This window comes from Mirounga leonina, unplaced genomic scaffold, assembly GCF_011800145.1.
Source record: "Mirounga leonina isolate KUSES-001 unplaced genomic scaffold, KU_Mleo_1.0 Mir_94, whole genome shotgun sequence".
In the NCBI taxonomy this organism is placed as follows: domain Eukaryota; kingdom Metazoa; phylum Chordata; class Mammalia; order Carnivora; family Phocidae; genus Mirounga; species Mirounga leonina.
The window spans coordinates 54409015-54429202 of NW_023270855.1; the positions used below are offsets into that span (position 1 = coordinate 54409015).

The 20188-nt window shown below is 48.4% G+C and overlaps 1 protein-coding gene across 3 annotated transcripts in view; it reads left to right on the top strand.

Moving 5' to 3' along the window:
• The window catches only part of MLLT1 (MLLT1 super elongation complex subunit), a 66699-nt gene that overhangs the window by 12043 nt on the left and 34468 nt on the right, over positions 1 to 20188 (top strand). For 2 of the 3 annotated variants that reach the window (XM_034998623.1, XM_034998625.1), the window contains exon 3: positions 4858 to 4940. In XM_034998623.1, coding sequence (XP_034854514.1) covers positions 4858 to 4940 — 83 coding nt within the window. Of the gene's footprint in view, positions 1 to 4264; positions 4459 to 4857; positions 4941 to 20188 lie in introns of those variants that run through there. The other variant, XM_034998624.1, reaches the window with a different exon arrangement.

The window sequence follows — 20188 nt, forward strand, 5'->3', positions numbered from 1 at the left end:
TTAAAACAGTGTTTTTAACTTACCCGTTCTATGCTAAATTCCAGCCCTTCCTCCAGCATCTCTAACAAGTTTTGTAAGTAAGTGATTCGTTTTCAGTGGTTGTCTTTGTGACTTTGAATGAGGAGACAAACCAGCTCACCTTTTGGATCCTCCACAGTGGCTCCCGTCATCCTTGGAGGAAGACCTCTGGCTGCTGGGTCTAACTCATGGTTTCTTTGCTCAGCCACCCACATGCCACATGCTTCGTAGCCTTTTGCTGGTTTTTTTTGGTTTGTTTTTGGTTTTTTTTCCCTTTTTAGCCCCGTCTTAACAAATTACACATGTTATTATCTTGTCCATCTTCCCTCCTCCCCCGAGAGATGTATGTCTTGCTAATATGCAGTTTGCTGCTGTGACCTCAGTGCTGAAAGAATACAGTAGGTGCTTACTAAATATTTATTGAATGAATAAATGGATTCTCCAGCCCTGTCAACTTTTGTCCGTGCTTTCTGACTTTCCACCTGGGAAGAGAAGGACCTGAGCACCCCTGTCTTTCCTTGAGCCTTACACCCCTCCTTTTGGGGGCTACACTTCTGCTCCCACATTAGGGATTAATTCTAGAAGTTGGAAACCAGCTGTTCTGTTGATTCTGTTCCCTGTTGGGCTGGTCATGTTGCCAGGATTTCATTCATCCTCTGAGCTCCGGGCCACCCAAAAGGAGAACGCTCAAGGTCATGTCAAGGTCAGGTGGGTCCTTTCTGTCATTCTTGATTAAAATTTCGCCGTTTACTTTGCCTCATGTTTGGGCTGTAACTTTGAATAATTTGCTTCTCTCCTTTTTCCCCCTTGTGTTGTTCTTTGATACCCATAGAACTTCACTTTTTTCACATCCTCTCAATCATTTCCTTTATTTGATGGAGTTTTATTCCCCTCCTGGATATTTCATTCTGGTTCTTTTTATCTTTCTTCTCTAATTAGGACTGGCAGCTGTCAAGGCCACCTTTTTAGCCGCTACCCTGGGACTTTATTGTTCTCCTGAGGGGATTTATTTATTACCCTGTGTTTTGGCTTGTTGTTTTACTGGAGTAATTTCTAAAGTAATGTCCCAAGAGACTAATTGCTTAAGCGATTTCGAAGAGAGGCATGTGGGAAATAAACTCTGACTCCTAGTGCATTGGAGAATGCCATTAATCTGTTCTCACACTTGACTGATAGTTTGGTTGGGTATAATATTTTAGTTTGAGACTTGTGATCACTGAGAACTTTTAAAATACTGCTTCATCCTCTTCTGAGGAGTCCGATGCTATTGGGTTCTGATGTTATTGCAGATGACCTGTTTTGTTTGTTTGCTTGCTTTTCTCTAGAAGCATTTAGGATATTTTTTATAGCATTGTTTCTGGGGTCTTTGTTGTTGTTCTTAATGTTGGACATTTGGTGTCCTTCATTTTTAACTCTGAAAAGTTTTCTTCTACTTCTTTGACAATTTCTTTTTATTTTCTCTTTTTTCTTTCTGGGGTGCTTCTTACTTAACTCCTGTATGTTTAAATCTTTTCCTATGTAAAACAGAAATAACGGTATATGTCTCACAAGGTTGTCTTAAGGATTAAATGTGTTAATATGTATAAAGTGCTAGTCACACAGTAGGTGCTTTATAAATGTTAGGTACTGTTACTCTTTGTTTAATCTGAACTGTTTCTTTACATCTCACTCTTTAAAAATGCGTCTTTTTGTTCTGCATCCTGGGAGGTTTCCTCCACTTTACTTTCTAGTCTTTTCATTGAGTTATAAAATTGTAAGTACTCTATTTTTAACTTCTAAGAGCCCTTTCCTACTTTCTAATTATCCTTTTTAAAGTATTTTGTTTTTGTTTGTTGGGCATGTGTTGCATCTGAGGACATTGGCTCTAATTTGTTGTTTTCCTCAAGTTCTCATGTGGTCTCCAAATTATTCCTGTTTTTTTTTTGTTTTTTAAGATTTTATTTGAGAGAGAGAGAGAGCAGAGCAGGGGGCAGGGGAAGAGGGAGAATCAGGCTCCCCGCTGGGCAGGGAGCCCCACGTGGGGCTTGATCCCAGGACCCCAGGATCATGACCTGAGCTAAAGGCAAGACGCTTAACCATCTGAGCCACCCAGGCGCCCCTGAATTTTTCCTGTTTCTTTTTTTTTTTTTTTAAGATTTTATTTATTTATTTGACAGACACAGCAAGAGAGGGAACACAAGCAGGGGGAGTGGGAGAGAGAGAAGCAGGCTTCCTGCAAAGCGGGGAGCCCGATGCGGAGCTCGATCCCAGGACCCTGGGATCATGACCTGAGCTGAAGGCAGATGCTTAACGACTGAGCCACCCAGGCACCCCTGAATTATTCCTGTTTCTTTGGGCTCTTTCCTACAGGTGGGAACTCTTACTGGGAGCTCTTTGTAAGGCAGGGTGGGTTTTGTTGACCAGTAGGCTTCTGGTTAGGGAGTGGAGCCCCCAATTTCAAGATGAGGTCATCAGAAGAAAGGGATCTGTGATGGGAGAGGGTCAGTGTAGTTGGATCTAGGACCTGAGGCCAGGCTGGCAAGAGATGGGGCCGGCCATGACAAAGCACCTTGCAACACCCTTGAGGGACTTGAAGTTGGTCCTGAGGGCAGTGGGGAGCCATCAGGGGACACGGCCCGGTTCACAGTTCAGAATGATCATTACAGCTGCCCGTGCTGAAGATGCCCAGGAGTGAGCCTGAGACAGAATAGCCAGTGAGGTGCTGGCCAGTAACATGCGAGAGGCAGGGTGCCTGGGCTGGAGCAGAGGCACGGGGCGCCGGGGCAGTAGGTGCATTCCAGAGTGTTTTGGAGGTAGACGTGATAGCACTCGGTGACAGGTGAGCTTGGGAGACGGAGGAGTCGGGGTGACCTCGGGTCCTTGGGTGGGTGGTGGGCAGCCTGGCTCCTGAGCTGTGGGGTGCTGGGGAGGTGCAGGTTTAAGAGGGGCATAAGGAGGTGGCTTGGGGTTGGCTATGTCTGAGCTTCCCATCCGGCCCCCGTGGGAGTATGTCTGAGGAGCAGAAGGAGACTGGCTGGAACAGAAATTTGCTGCTAACCTCATCTGGGTTACGTGGGTTTACTACCTGTTGACCCAGCCTGTTGTCCTGGAGGCAGGGCTGCTCCCTCCTTCTAGGTGGGCTGAGCATCAGACTGAGGGTGGTGACACAGAGGAAGCGGTGCCAGACCACAGGCGTCCTCATGGCCTCTGTCATCACTCCAGCACCCGACACTGCCAGACGTGGACAGTGGCAGAGCGAATGAATGGATGCTGTCACCGCTGCATTTGGCAGCAGAAATGATTTATGCGGAGACCCTTATGTCAGGTGACAGTGTTCGGGGTGCTCAACAGAGGCAGCCGGGGCCACTGCTGGCCTCCAGGAGGCTGTGCTGTGTGCTGTGGCATGTCCTGGGGCTGTTTTGGGAGCCCCCTCCCTGCCGACGCCTGGTGGGGAAGTCAGTCCAGTTGAGTAAGCCTCATATACCGGCGGTGTGCAAGGTCCTGCCCCCCGGAGGTGTCTCCTGTGGCAGGGCACGGGGCTGGCTCCTAGAGCGCCCAGCGAGCACACAGCTGGGGAGATGATAGCCAGCTTCCGGCTGGACTTTGAAGGGAGAAGGGTCTTCAGCATGGGAGGGTGGGATGGGGTGGAGGGAGGGAGCCGTGGGTGAGGTTCCTGGAGCCAAGGCCGGCTCATCCGCCTGTGGCTCATCCCCGCTCTGGTCTGTGAGGCCAGCAGGGGCTCCTGAAGCCTGAGCCACAAGCCCGTCCCCTGCTCCCCTGGGGTTTGCAGGCTGGGGTCCCATGCAAGGCTTTCCAGCTAGCCCTGCCTTTGAGGGTCCCTAGTTATTGTTGGCCAGTTTTTTTGGGGATAGATGAGATTCATGAGGTATTTGACATATGATATTGGATGAGATATTTGAGAACTGAAAAGATTTTTTTTTCAAGAAAAACCTTATAGCATTTTAATTTTTAAAGATTCTTTCTCATTATGTTCCATGCACTGTTTTCCAGCAGTTTCTGGCCCACTTAAGAATTATCTGACTGGTGCAGACATGTGCATAGTGGTTTTTCACGATTGGCAGGATGTTTTCCTGTCTCCCACTAGTGATTGCCTCTGGAGAGGGAGGGGTGAAGGACCAGGGTAGCTGACCTGTACTGTTCTGATTTTTCTGAAAAGCGGGAGAACGGTATTTTCATGACAGCATGCCTATCAAAACATTGAGGTTCATTCTGGAGGGTGTGGTTGCTGGAGGTCATTTTACTTGTACTTTGCTGTTCTTTTTAGTTTCAGCTTCCCCCCCCCATCTCTGGGGTTCACAAGTCATTTGGGAATGCCTTTGTGAGGTGCTAAAATGGAACCCAGGGGAGTCCCAGCGCAGACCTACCGTCACCATCTCCCATCTCCCTGCTCCCCGTGTCGGTGTCCCTGGCACCCAGCTGGGCCTCTGTTAGCGTGTTTGAGTGAGTAGCGGCAGGTGGTGGATATGGCCCTCCCTGCTGGGGCCGCTGGGGCCACACCGCGCCTGGCACCTCACTGCCCTGATTCGGTTGAACTCACGCGGCCTGTGGCTGGCAGTGGCTCCTCTGTCCTAGCTCGTCTCATGTCCCTTCCTGTGCCTCTCTGCCGCCCTCCTTCCGTGGCGGGGTCACCTTTCTCCTGCTCTGCTCCTTCTGCGCCCTGTGATGCTTCAAAGTCCAGGGATTCGACACTCCCAGGGGGAGCTGGCCTCCTGAAAGGCTGCAGTCCCGTGAGGCCGGCTGAGCCCCCGAAAAGTGCAGAGGGCCCACGAGCGTACCGCTGCGGCGGCTGGGCCTTCGAGCGTGCAGGAAGCTGATGATGCATTTTCCCTTTCTTTTTAGTGTGCAAGGAGCCCCCTTACAAAGTGGAGGAGTCGGGTTACGCTGGCTTCATCATGCCCATCGAGGTGTACTTCAAAAACAAGGTAGGATCCTGGAATAGCAGCGAGAAGGACTCACCGTTCACAAAAGAGGAGGTGGAGCTGGGGCTGCCTGCGGGGTGGAGTGTTGGAGTCCCTCGGAGCGGACATCCGAGTTACAGCGCGCCGGCGCACGAAGGCAGGGGCTGGGGAACCGGCCTGCTGGGACGGTGGGTGGGAGTGCACGTGGACGTGGCCTTCTCGGGGAGCAGCCAGGCCACATCCCCGTTCAGTTGCCCTGCAGGTGTGTGTGGGCCCTGAGTCAGGAGTGACGTGCCACGACAGGGCCAGATTCCATGGATGGTCTTAGGGTGTTAGTCGCCGGCCGTGAGCAGTGGCCAAGATGCAGAAGTTACGTAAACGTCTGATGGTAGGCGAGTGGTTCGATGTGTTTGTGGTCCATCTATACGGAACCTTCGATGACCTGGGGGGGTGGTTAATTGTTGAGTGAAAACGAGTTTATGTATATTATTCACAGATAAAAGGGGTTATGTTCATCAACATGTTAAAAGGGTAATTTGGGCGGTAGGGTTATAAGGGCTTTTGTTTTATTTTCTTCCATGTGTGTTTTTTAAACACAATGAACATGTATATTTACATATATTGTTTTATTCCGTCCGGGCTGCTGTAACTAAATACCACAGACTGGGTGGCTTATAAACAACAGAGATTTATTGGCTGGAAGTCCATGATCAGGGTGGCCACTGGGTCAGGGAGGGCCCTCTCCCGGGTCACAGACTTCTTGCTGTGTCCCCACGTGGAGGAAGAGGCAGTGATGTGTGGGGTCTCTTATAAGAACAAGCATCCCATTCGTGAGGGCTCCACCCCCAGGACTTAATCACCTTCTGAGATCCCACCTCCTCCTTCCGTCACCTCCGGGGGCTAGGACTCCACATAGGAATTTGGGGGGGACACATTCAGACCATAGCACTTCTTTTTTTTTTTTTTTAAAGCTCAGTGATTAAGATAAAAAAAGAGCCTTCCTGGCTGTGAATTGTGCAAGACTGTTGAATCTCAGATCTGTACCTCTGAAACAAATAATGCAATATATGTTAAGAAAAAAAAAAGATAGCAGGAGGGGAAGAATGAAGCGGGGGCATTCGGAGGGGTAGACGAACCATGAGAGATGATGGGACTCTGAAAAACAAACTGAGGGTTCTAGAGGGGAGGGGGGTGGGAGGATGGGTTAGCCTGGTGATGGGTATTGAGGAGGGCACGTTCTGCATGGAGCACTGGGTGTTATGCACAAACAATGAATCATGGAACACTACATCTAAAACTAATGATGTAATGTATGGGGATTAGCATAAGAATAAAAAATAAAAGTAAACTTAAAAAAAAAAGGCTTCCTGGCAGCCTGCCTTTGCTTCTCACAGGCGCCACCAAGAGGCCATGGTGAGGTTTCCTGGCTCAGAGGTGTGCTTTTCCACACGCACGGCTAGCCTGGCTGCAAGCAGCTCTGCCTTCCTTCCGGAAGGAGATCTCCCTGGGAGGCCAGCAGATGCCACTGCTTGCCTAATGAGTCTGTTGTTTAGCCCCGGCTGTTCCACACACCACCAGGCATCAAGGGCATCGGGGAACAGTGCTCAGGTGTGCTGACCCACTGGGAGCCGAGTGCCACTTCGGCGGGTATGACTCAGTGGGAGTTGGCTGTGGGCCTTCTTGGGCCCAGGTCACAGAAGCGTGGGTCATCCCGAGGCTTTTGGGGGATCAGGACTTGAGAGGCCTGGGGAGTGGTCACCCTTGTGCGGGCAAAGGCTCCATGTCTCTTTGGCAAAGGCTGAGGGGGGAGATGCAGGGGAGACACTGCCCTGCTGGGGCTGGGCCCTGCAGCGGGCGGCAGGGCAGTCTTCAGAGTCCCGCCTAGGGAGGCCTCGCTGCTCCAGGAGTGTGGAGGAGGGGGCAGAGACTGTGGAGGGGGGACGGATTCGGGGGTGAGTCTCAGGGCAGGTGTCGCTGGCCTCCCAGCTCCCTGGGGGCAGCCTGTGGTGGGGGAGGATGATAGCAGCCTGCTGATGGCTGGGGAGACCGAGTCCGTCTGCAGAAAGCTCTCGGTATTCATGTGCACCGGTGTTCTGAGGGGCAGGGGCTGTGGGAGTCCTGGGGCCACTTAAAGCTCATCTCTGGGTTAACTAGATTCATTCCTTTGAGGTTCAGAAGCAGTCTGGGGCCTCCCAGGCCAGCAAGGCTTTCGTGTTTCCTGAGACCTGTGTGCTGTCTGGTCCCTGACACCAGGTGGGAGCTGGGTTTGCAGCCACTGGGCAGTGGTGCGGTGCCCGCTCAGCTTCCCGGTGCCCCCCAGGGGCCTGCCAGGAGCCTAGGGCTTAGGCCAGGGGAGGAAGTCCCGCACAGAGGCTGTGCTTTGCTGCGTCAGCGGCGCTGGCTCTTGGCCCTTTCTCCTGGCCCAGGGACCTTTGCTGCTCTCCAGGTTTTCTCTCGAAACGTTGGCAAGAAGCAGGGGTGCTTGGTGCTTGCGCCTTAGCTGGCACCTTTCCTGTGGTGGCTTCTGAAGCCTCTGTTAGTGGTTGTCGCTGCCTAGGCCTCTCCCACCGGGCGGGGGATGCTGCTCGGTTTCATGTACCCCCAGAGAAGGCACGGTGCTCTGGCAGCTGGGAGGGGGCTCGGGGTCCATCCAGACCCTGTTCCAGCTTCTTGGCCATGAGCCGAATGGAGCCTTCTGAGGGGCTCACCGTCTGGAGGACGGGTGGTGCTCAGTGTTCAACAGGGAGGCAGCAGCTCCGGCCCTCACTGCCCCACCCCTCATCAGGCCTGCAGAGCCTGCTGCTGGAAGTCCCGCCCAGGCTCGTGGGCCGCTTTCGGTCTTCCTTGGGAGCTGCAGGAGCCCCTGGGCGCCCATGAGGACTGCTCAGTTGGGGTTACCGATTACTACGGGGGACAGAAGCTTTTTTTAGCTTCATTGAGGTGTAATTGACAAAATTATAAGACATTTAAAGTGCACCATGTGGGGCGCCTGGGTGGCTCAGTTGGTTAAGTGGCTGCCTTCGGCTCAGGTCATGATCCCAGAGTCCTGGGATCGAGCCCCACATCGGGCTCCCTGCTCAGCAGAGAGCCTGCTTCTCCCTTTCCCTCTGCCTGCCACTCTGCCTACTTGTGCTCTCTATTTCTCTGTCAAATAAATAAATAAAAAAATCTTAAAAAAAAAAAGTGCACCACGTGATGATTTGGCAGATCCACACATTTGTGAGAGGATTTTCCCCATCGAGTTAACTAACACATCCATCACCTTACACACCCTTTTTTTTTTTTTGAGAACATTTAAGTTCTACTTTCTTAGCAAATTTCAATTAATGATAGTATTATCAGCTGTAGTCCCCATGTTACACAGATCCTCAGACCTTATTCGTCTTACAACTGAACATTTGCACTCTTTTACCAACCTCTCTCCACTTCCCCCACCTCCTAATAACTACTTTCTACTCTCCGTTTCTATGATTTTCTTATTTTTTTAGGTTCCACATATAAGTGATACTATGTGGTATTTGTCTTTCTCTGTCTGGCTTATTTCACTTAGTGTAATTTCACTAGGTTCATCTACGAAGGATTTTCTTCTTCAAAATCCCAAGCCTGGGGGTGCCTGGGTGGCTGAGTCGGTTAAGCGACTGCCTTCGGCTCAGGTCATGATCCTGGAGTCCCGGGATCGAGTCCCGCATCGGGCTCCCTGCTCGGCAGGGAGTCTGCTTCTCCCTCTGACCCTCCTCCCTCTCATTCTCTCTCTCTCAGATAAATAAATAAAATCTTAAAAAAAAAAAAAAAAAAAATCCCAGGCCTGTTGAGATTTCCCAAGTCCCAAATTCAAAGCCCAAACAGTATTGCACTGTGTGTGTGGACGTACACACACACACTGGCCACATTTTCTTGATCCATTCATCCATCGATGGACACTTAGGGTTGTTCACCACAGAAGCATTTTTTCTGGCTTTGAAGCTGGAGCCAGGCCCCCATGTCTCCAAGCCCCTCGAGGCTGCTGGGGACTCTGAAGCCCAAAGAGGGTATCTCCTGCTCCAGCTTGCACAGCGCGTTGGCACAGAGCCAAGATGGCCCAGTGTTGTCTCCCTTCTGGCACGTCCACTACTTGGGATTGCGTGAGGTTCACCTCGGATCGGCGGCAGATCATTTCAGTGATTAAGGACACTTGTCCCAGAGAAGAGCTGCTCCTCCCCCTTTTTATGTTTGGGTCTGCGTAAGAACTGCATGCTGGAGTGTCCCTCCAGGCTGAGTTGTTACCCTGTGTTTATGGAATCTCAGTCAGACCGTGTATCTGAGGGCAGCCAGGGAGCCCTTGGAGGGAGAATCGAGCGCCTGGCCTTTGTAGTCCCCTGGCTTGGCAGGTGGCTTTGTGGGGCCGGCTGCGTGTTGGAGGATGTTGGGGCAGGCCATGGTTGGTTCTGTTTGTTCAGCACCCCCTTCCCAGCCTTTTGCGGTGGGGGAGAGCTAGGCCAGCCACATGCAGAAGCCCCGGGTGTTACAAAACCCAGATGGAGCAGGTGCAACCTGCCCACCCCCGTAGGAGCCCCAGGAAAGGTCTCCACCATGGGTCACTGCATCTGCCTGCCGTGTCCTGTACTGCTCCCCTGAGCCTTGCATCCGGACTTCCTATACTGAGTTCCCAAGGTTCCACCCTTCTGTCCTGCCCCTGGTGGGGAACAAAGGGAATTCCTGGTGACCCTTTGGCCATAGGATGTGTCTCTCCTGGGCACAGCACCCTCACTTCCACTGGGGCATCGAGGAAGCAGAGAGAACCCCTCTGAGGGTGTCCTGAATCCTTGTGTGCTCTTTCAGGATCCTTGGGCTTTCTTATTGGGAGTAAGCAGGTGTGTGTGTGTCTCTCTCTCTCTCTCTCTCTCTCTCTTTCTCTCTCACAAGGGCAGGGCAGGACCCTGGGCTCCTTGAGCCTCTAGTCCCAGCTCCTCTTCCAGGCCCCAGCATGCCACCACTTCTCCGGGTGCCCCCTTTAGAGGGCGCACGTGTGCAGCTCACTGCCCCTGTGTGTCCAGCCATCCAGGGTGGCTTCTGGTTCAATTTAAAGAGTTTTTATTCGAATCTGGTTTCTCGAGGCAGAATTTACTTAACTACGATTCTTTCATTTTTAGGTATTGTAGGTTTTTGAAATTTTGGCTTGTGTTTTCATTTGAAACCGGTTGGTGTGTGGCTGTTTTTTCTGTTAAAAAAAAAGAAAAGGAAGGTCCCGTTCCTAGGCATAGACTTGTCTGACCCATTCCTGCCAAGGCTCGTGTGCCTGGGGCAGGAGTGCCCCTGTGAGCCTGTTCTCAGAACTGCCGCATGTTCTTGCTCAGGACCCATGCTGGCTACCTCTGTTCCTGGAGGTGGTTTTGCCCCTAGAGCTCTAGGGGGCGGCCCTGAACTGGGAGAACTCAGGAAGCGAGGCCCACTGTGGGAGGGGCCTGGGATACAAGTCCTGTCACAGGTCCTGTGCGGTGTGCGCACCGGGCCAGGTGCTCTGCTAAGTAGCTACCTACTGAGCCTCCAGACGAGGCCTGGAGGAAGGTGATCTCCCCAGGCTGGGGATGAAGGAGCTCCTGGTTACCCAGTCACTTGGTGAAGGCCACGCAGGCACGGCCAGAGCTGGGATTTGGGCCAGCAGAGCCTGTGACTGTGTGCGTACACCTGTTGCCTAAATACCCGAGACAAGATGACCCACGGCGTCCGCTGCTCACAAATCCTGGTGTTTGCTTACATCTGGGTGACAGGGAGAGTGTTTTAGGCATTGTGTGTTGCAGTTGTCTGAATGTGGGTCCCTGCTTTCAAAGGTTTGTAGAGATCAGACAGTTGTGGGGAAGTAAGCACGAGTTCACCACAGAAGGAGCTTCTACAGGCTTGGAGTACTGCTTGAATAGGGTCATTGCGAGTGGATCTGCTGATGGCTTTTCCACCCTGACGTAGGCAAGGGCTGCATTTGGTTACTCTGCAGCTCTAGGTGAGTTGATCTTTGAGATAGTAAGCGAAGGGGGAAGTGAGTAGACAGCTTACTTCCCTGGGCCTCAGTTTTCTCTGTCCACACGATGCGGCTCCTAGTTGTGCCTGCCTTTCAAGGCCGGTAGGAAGATTCAGAGAGATGAAAGGCAAAGCGTGGGACGCCTGGGTGGCTCAGTCGTTAAATGTCTGCCTTCGGCTCGCGTCATGATCCCAGGGTCCTGGGATTGAGCCCCACATTGGGCTCCCTGCTCAGCAGGAAGACTGCTTCTCCCTCTGCCTGCCGCTCCCCCTGCTTGTGTTCCCTCTCTTGCTGTGTCTCTGTCAAATAAATAAATAAAATCTTAAAAAAAAAAGAAAGGCAAAGCGCTTGGCCCAGTGCCCAGCAGGTACCAGCATTTGGTAAGAGTGTGTTGTTACTGTTGCTGTTGAGGTGAGTCCTCTCCTGTTGGTTAATCTGCAGAAGAAAGGTGAGCTTAGAAAGCAGCCTCCACAGGCCCAGAGGAGGTGAGCATTCCAGAGATGAAGAAAGACGACGTTTGGCTTTTCTGGTGAGTGGGGAGGGTCTCTGCTCACAGCAAAAACAGGCATTTTCTCAAGCATAGGACATTTTCTTGTGTCAGCCTGAGGGGTTTTTAGCCACTCTTGACCCTGAATACGGCGGTGTCTGTGAACTGAAGGAATCCTGCTTCCGTGTTGTTTGGCCGTAGTACTTATGTGAGGCCACATTCTGTTTGACAGATAAAGCACTCCTCTCCCCGAAGGAAAAAAAAAATGGAGTGGAGAGGGGGGAGCTTTGTCTTACTACAAAAGTAATATATGTGCATTGTTGAGCATTTGTACTAAGACCACTTCTGACCCCAAACGAGAGGTGTCCTTTCTAAGAACACTTCTCCAGCTCCGACCCTGCAGGCTCGGTTGGGTGCCCTGCAGTTAGATTCAATTTGGACACTGTCTACTGGGAACTACTACAGGCCCCACAGGTTAAGGACGCGGCCCCAGAGGACTGCCCCCACTTCCAGTGCCAGTTGCGAGCCCCGGCTTCTAATGGACGAGTTCCCACGACCCCCTTCACAGGTTACATAATTTGCTAGAACAGCTCAGAAAACTCTGATAAACATTTTACTTACTGTTGCCACTTTATTATGAGGGATACCATTCAGGAACAGCCAGCCGGAAGACGTGTACAGGGTGGGGGTCTGGAGCTTCCATGCCCTCCCGGGGCACACCGCCCCCCTAGCACCTCCTGTGTTCACCAGCCTGGTGTTCTCCAGACCCCATTGTTTAGGGGTTTTATGGAGGTTTAATACGTAGGCATGACTGATTAAAATCACTGGCGGTTGGTGACTGACTCAGCCTTCAGCCCCTCACCCGTCTCTGGAGTTTGGGAGGTGGGGCTGGGAGATCCAAGCTTCTCATCAAGGCTTGGTCTTTCTGGCAACCAGCCCCAGCCAGCCACCCCTGTCTAGGGCCCCATCAAGGGTTGTCTCGTGACAACCAAAGATGCCCCTGTCACTCAGGCCACTCCAGGGGTTTTGGAGATCTGTGCCAGGAACCAGGAACAAAGCCCAAATGTTTTTCTCGGGTACCACAGTTGTCAAAAAAATCTTTTTTGAGCGAGGTGAAATTTACATGCAGTTAACCATTTTCAAGTCAGAACTTTTCATCTCCCCATTGTCCCCAGCCCCATCTTCTGGTAACCTCTCATCTGCTTTCTCTTCTGTGGGTTTGCCTATTCCGGACATTTCCTGTGAAAGGAGTGGTACAATTGTGTCCTGCATCTGGCTTCTTTCGCTCAGTGTCGTGGTTGCAAGGTTCCTTCATGTTTGCAGCGGTGTCGGTGCTCCGTGTCTTTTTATGACCGGGTAACGTTCTCCTTATCCTCAGGAGTTAGGTTCTGTAACGTCCCCGCCAACACTGAATTAGTGAAGCTGAGCCACTGTTGTCAGGGGAGGGGAACAAGGGCTGGGCTCCCGGGAGCCTCTGGTCACATGCAGTTCATGGACTGATGGGTCTGTAGCCATGTGTTCTGGGTGTTTCCGTCTACAGACACCTTGTTGAATGTACACTGTGGCTTCATTAACGCTGAGCTCACGCCAACTGCCGGAACCCAGCTTGTCTGACAAATGTATTTTCTCTGTAAGGCACCTCCCAGCCGGCCTGGGTTTAGGCCTCGACAGCACCTCAGCATCGTGCCTGGGGTGCCTTTCAGACCATAAAATCACCCGCAAAAAGCACAGGAATGTGAAAGCCATGGCCCTGGATATACCACAAGAAGGACACTTGTTTACAGCCCGAGAGCTGAGACAGGAACGCAGAGCGTCACCTTGTTTGGAGTCAGCTGGGAGCAACCCGGGAGGCTCAGAGTTTTCACCCCTCCGTGCGTGTCTGTGAGTGAATGTGAGAGTCACAGTGTTGACTGTCGGTTTATAAATAAATTTTAGTGAGTAGCCAAATTCACAAATACGGAATGTGTGAACGGTGAAGATGAACTAGGCTATAATTTGTTTATTCGTTCATCTGTCGGTGGACGTTTGGGCCGTTTCCACTTATTCGCTACTACCCATCGTGCTGCTGTGGACATCCTTGTCCGTGTTCATGTTGGAGTCGGTTTCGATTTCTTTTGGGTGTGTACCTAGGAGTGGAATTGCTGGGTCATGTGGTAATTCTGTCTTTAATCTTGATGAGGAACTGCTGCACTGTTTGCTCCCCCGGCTGCCCCGTTTTATATTCCCACCAGCTGTGTGAAAACGCCTCGATGCTTGTTATTTTCCGTTAATTTTTTTTTTTTATTATGGCCTTTCTAGTGGGTATGAAATGGTATCTCATTGAGATTTTGATTTGCATTTCCTTAAAGACCTATGATATTGAACATCTCACGTGCTTATTGGCCATTTGTATGTCCTATTTGGAGAAACGACTACATACGTCCTTTGTCCGTTTTTTAATTCAATTGTTTGTCTTTTTGTTGTTGAGTTATAAGAGTTCTTCCTATATCCCAGATAGTAAACCCTTACCAGATGTGTGACTTGACAAATACTTTCTCCCATCCCATAGATTGTTTCATTATATTCTGATAACGTCCTTTCATGTATAAAAGTTTTTGATTTTTATGAAGTTCAGTTTATCTATTTTTGTTTGTTGCTCACACTTAGAGTATAAAATCTCAGACTCCATTGCCACATCTGAAGTTGCGAAGGTTTATCCCTGTTTACTTTACTTTCATAGTTTTACATTTTATATTTAGATAGTTCATCCATTTTGAGTTAATTTCGATATATGCCATGAGGTAGGGTCCAGTTCATTCTTTTGCATGTTATTATTCATTTGCCCCAGCACCATTTCTTTAAGAGACTAATCTTTCCCCGTTGAGTTGTTTTAGCATCCTTGCTGAAAATCAGATGGCCGTAGATGTTTGGGCTTATTTCTGGACTCTCAGTTCTATTCCATTGGTCTTCATGACATTATACTAGTTTTGACTGTTGTAAATTTTTTTAACGATTTATTTATTTGGGAGAGAGAGAGAGCACACACGCACACGCACAATCTGGGGTGGGGCAGAGGGGGAGGGAGAAGCAGACTCCCTGCTGAGCAGGGAGCCCAATGCGGGGCTCAATCCCAGTACCCTGGGATCATGACCTGAGCCAAAGACAGACACTTAACCAATTGAGCCACCCAGGCGCCCCTGATTGTTGTAACTTTTTAAAAAAGATTTTATTTATTTGAGAGAGAACACAAGCAGGGGGAGGGGCAGGCAGAGGGAGAGGGAGAAGCAGGTTCCCCACTGAGCAGAGAGCCCAACTTGGGGCTCGATCCCAGGACTCTGAGCTCATGACCTGAGTGGAAGGCAGACGCTTACCCACCAACTGAGCCACCCTGGCACCCCCCGATTGTAATTTTATAGGAAGTTTTGAAATTAGGAAATGACAGCACTCCGATTTTGTGGGGGTTTTGTTTATTTTTTAATGTGGTTTTGGTTATTTGGGGCCTCTTCGATTCCATATGAGTTTGATGTTTGACTTTCCATTTTTGCAAAAAAAGACCACTAGAATTTTGATGGGGATTGCCTTGAATCTGTAAATCACTTGGGAGACATTACTCTTTTAATGTTATTAAGTCTTCCAGTCCAGGAACATGGAATGTCTTTCCATTTAATTAGGTTTTCTTTAATTAATTTCTGTCAGCAGTCTTTTATACTTTTTAGTATACAAGTCTTTTGCCTTCTTATTTAAATTTATTCCTAGGTATTTTATTCTTTTGCATGCTATTATAAGTGGAATTATTTTCATAATTTTCTTTTTGGATTGTTCATTGATGGTGTATAGAAACACAACTGATTTTTGTGTGCTGATTTTATACCCTGCAACTTTACTGAATCTGTTTATTTTTTTGTGACTTCTTTGGGATTTTCTACACGTAAGATACCATCAGCAAGTGGAGATAATTTTACTTCTTCCTTTCCAATTTGGATGCCCACCTCCCTTTTTTCCCTTCCTCTTGCCTCATTGCTCTGTCTGGGACTTCCATTACGGTGTTGAATAGTAATGGTGAAAGTGGTCCATCCTTATCTTGTTCCTGATCTCAAGTTTTAAAGTTTAAGGCTAGGGGCCCCTGGGTGGCTCAGTCGGTTAAGCCGCCTGCCTTCGGCTCAGGTCGTGATCCTGGGGTCCTGGGATCGAGCCCCACATTGGGCTCCCTGCTCAGCAGAAAGCCTGCTTCTCCCTCTGCCTGCCGCTCTGCCTACCTGTGCTCTCTCTCTCTCTCTCTGTCAAATAAATAAGATCTTTTAAAAAAATAAATAAAGCTTAAGGCTGAGTTTTCAGTGTTTTGCCATTGAGTGTCGTGTTCGTGGTGGGTTTTTCAGCAATGCGCTTTCCAAGTTAAAGAAGCCCCCTTCTAGGGCGCCTGGGTGGCTCAGTCGGTTAAGCGACTGCCTTCGGCTCAGGTCATGATCCTGGAGTCCCGGGATCGAGTCCCACATCGGGCTCCCTGCTCGGCGGGGAGTCTGCTTCTCCCTCTGACCCTCCTCCCTGTCATGCTCTCTGTCTCTCATTCTCTCTCTCGCAAATAAATAAAATCTTAAAAAAAAAAAGAAGCCCCCTTCTATTCCTAGCTTTTTGAGTGTTTTCATCATGAAAGGGCCTTACATTTTTTCAAATACTTTTTCTCCCTCCATTGAGATAATCATGTGGGTGTTTTTCCTTTGTTTTATTAATGTGCCGTATTATGTTTTAATTGGTTTTCTTACATTGAACCACCCTTGCATTCCTGGGATAGATAGCGGTTATGTATAACCTTTCTTTATTTAAATTCAATTAGACAACTTACAGTACCTCATTAGTTTCAGGTGTATAATCTTTTAAGTGTGATATTGGATGCTAGTATTTCTTTGGGATTTTTTATTTGCAGGGAATATTGGTCTGTTGTTTTCTTGTGGTATCTTTGTCTTCAGTATCGGAGTAATGCTGGCTTCATAGAATATGTTAAGAAGTATTTATTCCCTCCTCTTCTGTTTTCAGAAGAGTTTGAGTAGAATTGGTATTAATTCTTTGAATGTTTGGTAGAGTTTACCAGTGAAACCATCTGGTTCTGGACTTTTCCCTAATGACGTTGAGCATGGTTGAGCATGTTTTCATATGCTTATTTGTCATTCTCTCTAATGAGGTGTCTGTTCAAAGTGTCTGTCATTTTCTAAAAGTTGAGTTGTCTGTTTTCTTACCGAATTTGTGAGATTTCTTTGTATTTCTGGATGTCAGTCCTTTAGATACTTTCATTTGATGGCTTGTCTCCTCAGTCTGTCGGCAGTGTCTTGCAAAGAACAGAAGTTCTTGATTTTGATGAAGTCCATTTTATTGATTTTGCCTTTTCTGGTTTGTGGCATGTGGGTGTTCATGTGTGTCTGTGATACAATATTTGTCATTTTAGCCATTTTTAAGTGTACCATTCAGCGCCCTCGAGCACATGTACAATACCGTGCAACCATCACTGCTATTTCCAGAGCTTTTGATCATCCCAAATAAAACCAAACCAGTGAAAGAATAACCTCCCCTCCCCCTGTCCTTGGTAACCTCTGTTCTACTTTCTGTTTCTCTGAACTTGCTTACTGTAGGTAGCTCGCACACGTGGAATTGTACAATCCAGGCCCTTTGTTAGTTGGCACTCTTCACTGCGCATCGTGTCCTCAGGGCTCATCCATGTTGTTGCGTGTGTCAGTGCCTTGTTTTTAAAAGGTGAATAGTATTCTATTGTGCAGATGTACCCACCACATTTGGCTTTTCCATGTATCTATCTATAGCTACTTGGGTTGCTTCCACATTTTAGCTACTATGAATACTGCTGTTAGGAACGTGAGTATAGAAATACCTCTTTGAGATCCTGCTTTCCCTTCTTTTGGTTATATATCCGGAAGTGCAATTACTGGAACATAAAGTAAATCTATTTTTAATATTTTGAGGAACCACCATGCTGTTTTCCACCACAGCTGTACTCTTGCGAGGTCGTCAAGTGCAGTGGCCAAGAAAGAATTCTTGAGACGCTGTATGGTGCAACTTAGTAAGTTTATACAGGGACAGGACCCGTGGGCAGCAAGAGCCACACTTCTGTATGAAGCTGGTGGTTATGTGCTTAGTGCTCAAGGGGGAAGGGACGTGCAAGGCGTATTAGATCATAAGTGTTTTCTTCAAATTTCTGCTCGTAAACCTGCTTTCGCAAGATTTCTCTGGCGCTTATCACTCAGTTCGACATTAACTATCGGTGAGATGTATAGGCAGTCATGAGACCCTTTAAGAACGTAGCAACCAGCACATATCTGATCCCTATCAGAACTATTATAGGTCAGCCTTCTGGACTAAAGGTGAACATTTTTCTGCTTCTATCCCTCATCAGTATTGAAATTTTAACAACATGAAGTCTTCCAGTCCACGAACATGGATATCTTTCCATTTATGTGCTCTTTAATTTCTTTCAGCAGTGTTTTGTGGTTTTTATTGTATAATTCTTTTACCTTCCTGGTTAATTCCTAAGTATTTTATTCTTTTTGATGCTATTGTAAGTAGATTTGTTTTCTTAATTTGTTTTCACTTTGTTCATTGTTAGTGTATAGAAATGCAGTTGGTTTTTTGTGTTGATTTTGTATCCCATAACTTTGCTATTTTATTTATTAGTTCTAACCGTCTGTGCGTGCGTGTGTGTGTGTGTGTGTGTGTGGCGTCTTAAAATTTTCTACGTATAAGAGGTTATCATCTGCTAACAGATAATTTTACTTTTTCCTTTCCAATTTAGATGCCTCTTTTCTTTTCTTTTTCTTGCCTAGCGCTCTGGCCCCGACTTGCAGCGCTGTTTTACATAGAAGTGGTGAGAGGCATTCCGGCCTTGTTGCTGATCTTAGAGAAAGAGGGCTCAGTCTTTCACCATTGAGTGTGATGTTGGCTGTGGGTTTTCCATATGTGGCTTTTATTATGTTGAGGTAGTTTCTTTCTGTTTCTAGTTTGCTGAGTGTTTTTTGTTTTTTTTTTAAGATTTTATTTATTTATTTGACAGAGAGAGACACAGCGAGAGAGGGAACACAAGCAGAGGGAGTGGGAGAGGGAGAAGCAGGCTCCCCGCTGAGCAGGGAGCCCGATGCGGGGCTCGATCCCAGTACCCTGGGATCATGACCTGAGCCGAAGGCAGACGCTCAACGACTGAGCCACCCAGGCGCCTCCAAGAGTGTTTTTTTTTTTTTTTTTTTAAATCACAGAAGGGTGTTGAATTGTGTCCAATGCTCTTTCTGCATTTATTGAGATGATCATGTGATTTTTGTTTTTTTTAATATTGCTACACCTCAGATCATTTTATACTTAGGAAAAAAGTATTTAATGATAACCTAGGCCAGGGGCTGTGTAGCTCCCATGATCCTCACACGGCCCTTCAAAGGGGTAGGTCCCGTTTTACAGGTGGGAAAATGAAAGATGAGGGAAGTTAACCTGCCCAAGATTCCACAGCTAGGATGGGGGAGAGCCCAGAGCGGTCTGCTCTCATCTTACTCTCTGAGTTTGGCCTTCATTTTTCTTTTGTTTTTCCGTGGTACTTAAATGGTTATGTGTTTGTTGGTCTCAGGTCTGTCTCTCCCACTAGAATGTAAGCTCTCGAGGGCAGCGCCCCATCAGTCATGCTCTCTGCTCTGTGCTGGCCTGCAGCACAGAGATGGCACTGGGTAAATGTTTGTGGACTGAGTGACTAAATGGACAGACCAGACAGATTCTGGAGGGGCAGCTGGGTGCGTCAAGAAGCCTTGTGACACGACAAGCACCCCCCCTTTTTTAAAACTGAGGTGAAATCCGTAGAACAGAAAAGTAAGCAGTTTCAAATGAACAATTCAGTGGCGTTTTAGTGCATTCACAACGTTATACAACCACCACCTGTATCTAGTTCCAGCATATTTTCTTCAGCCCACAAGGGAAGCCTGTCCCCAGTGAGCAGTTGCTCCTCACGTGACCTTTGGTGTCTGGCTCCTTCCACTTGCTGGAACAGGTACTGTAACTTGTATCGGAACGCCGGTCTTGTTCATGGCTGAATAACATTCCGCAGTGTGGCCATGTCCCCCTTTGTCTCCCCACTCATCTGCCGATGGACATGTGAGCTGTGGGCAGTTTTTGGCTGTTGTCAGTTGTCTGCTGTCACGAGCACGTATGTGCGTGTGCTTGTTTGAACACCAGTTTTCCATTCCTTTGGGTAGATACCTAGTGGAGTCGCTGGGTCATATGGTATTTCTCTTTAGCTTTTTCTTTTTCTCTTTTTTTAAGTCATTTCCATGCCCGACGTGGGGCTTGAACTCACGACCCTGAGATGAAGAGTCGCACGCTCTTCCAGCTGAGCCAGCCGGGTGCGCCAGTGTTTAACGTTTTAAGGGACCACCAAACTGCTCCCCACAGTTGCTGCATCATTTTGCTTTGGTTCCAGTTTTCTCTGCGTCCTTGCCAGCGCTTCCTTCCTTTGTTAACTTAATAGGTTTTCCAGTCATGGCCATCCTAGCGGGTGTGAAGGGTGAAGTGGTATCTCATTGTGGTTTTGAATTGCATTTTCCAGAGTGACCAATAAGGCCAGGCATCTTTTCGTGTGCTGGTTGGCCAGTTGCAGATCTTTGAAGAAAGATGTATTCAAGTCTTTTGCCCATCTTTTAATGTCTTTTTGTTGTTGAGTTGTAAGAGTTTTGTATGAAAGTAAGAGTTTTGTATGAATTCTGGCTAGGTCCCTGTCTTTATTTTTTTTTTTTTAATGTTTTATTTATTTATTCATGAGAGAGAGAGAGAGAGAGAGGCAGA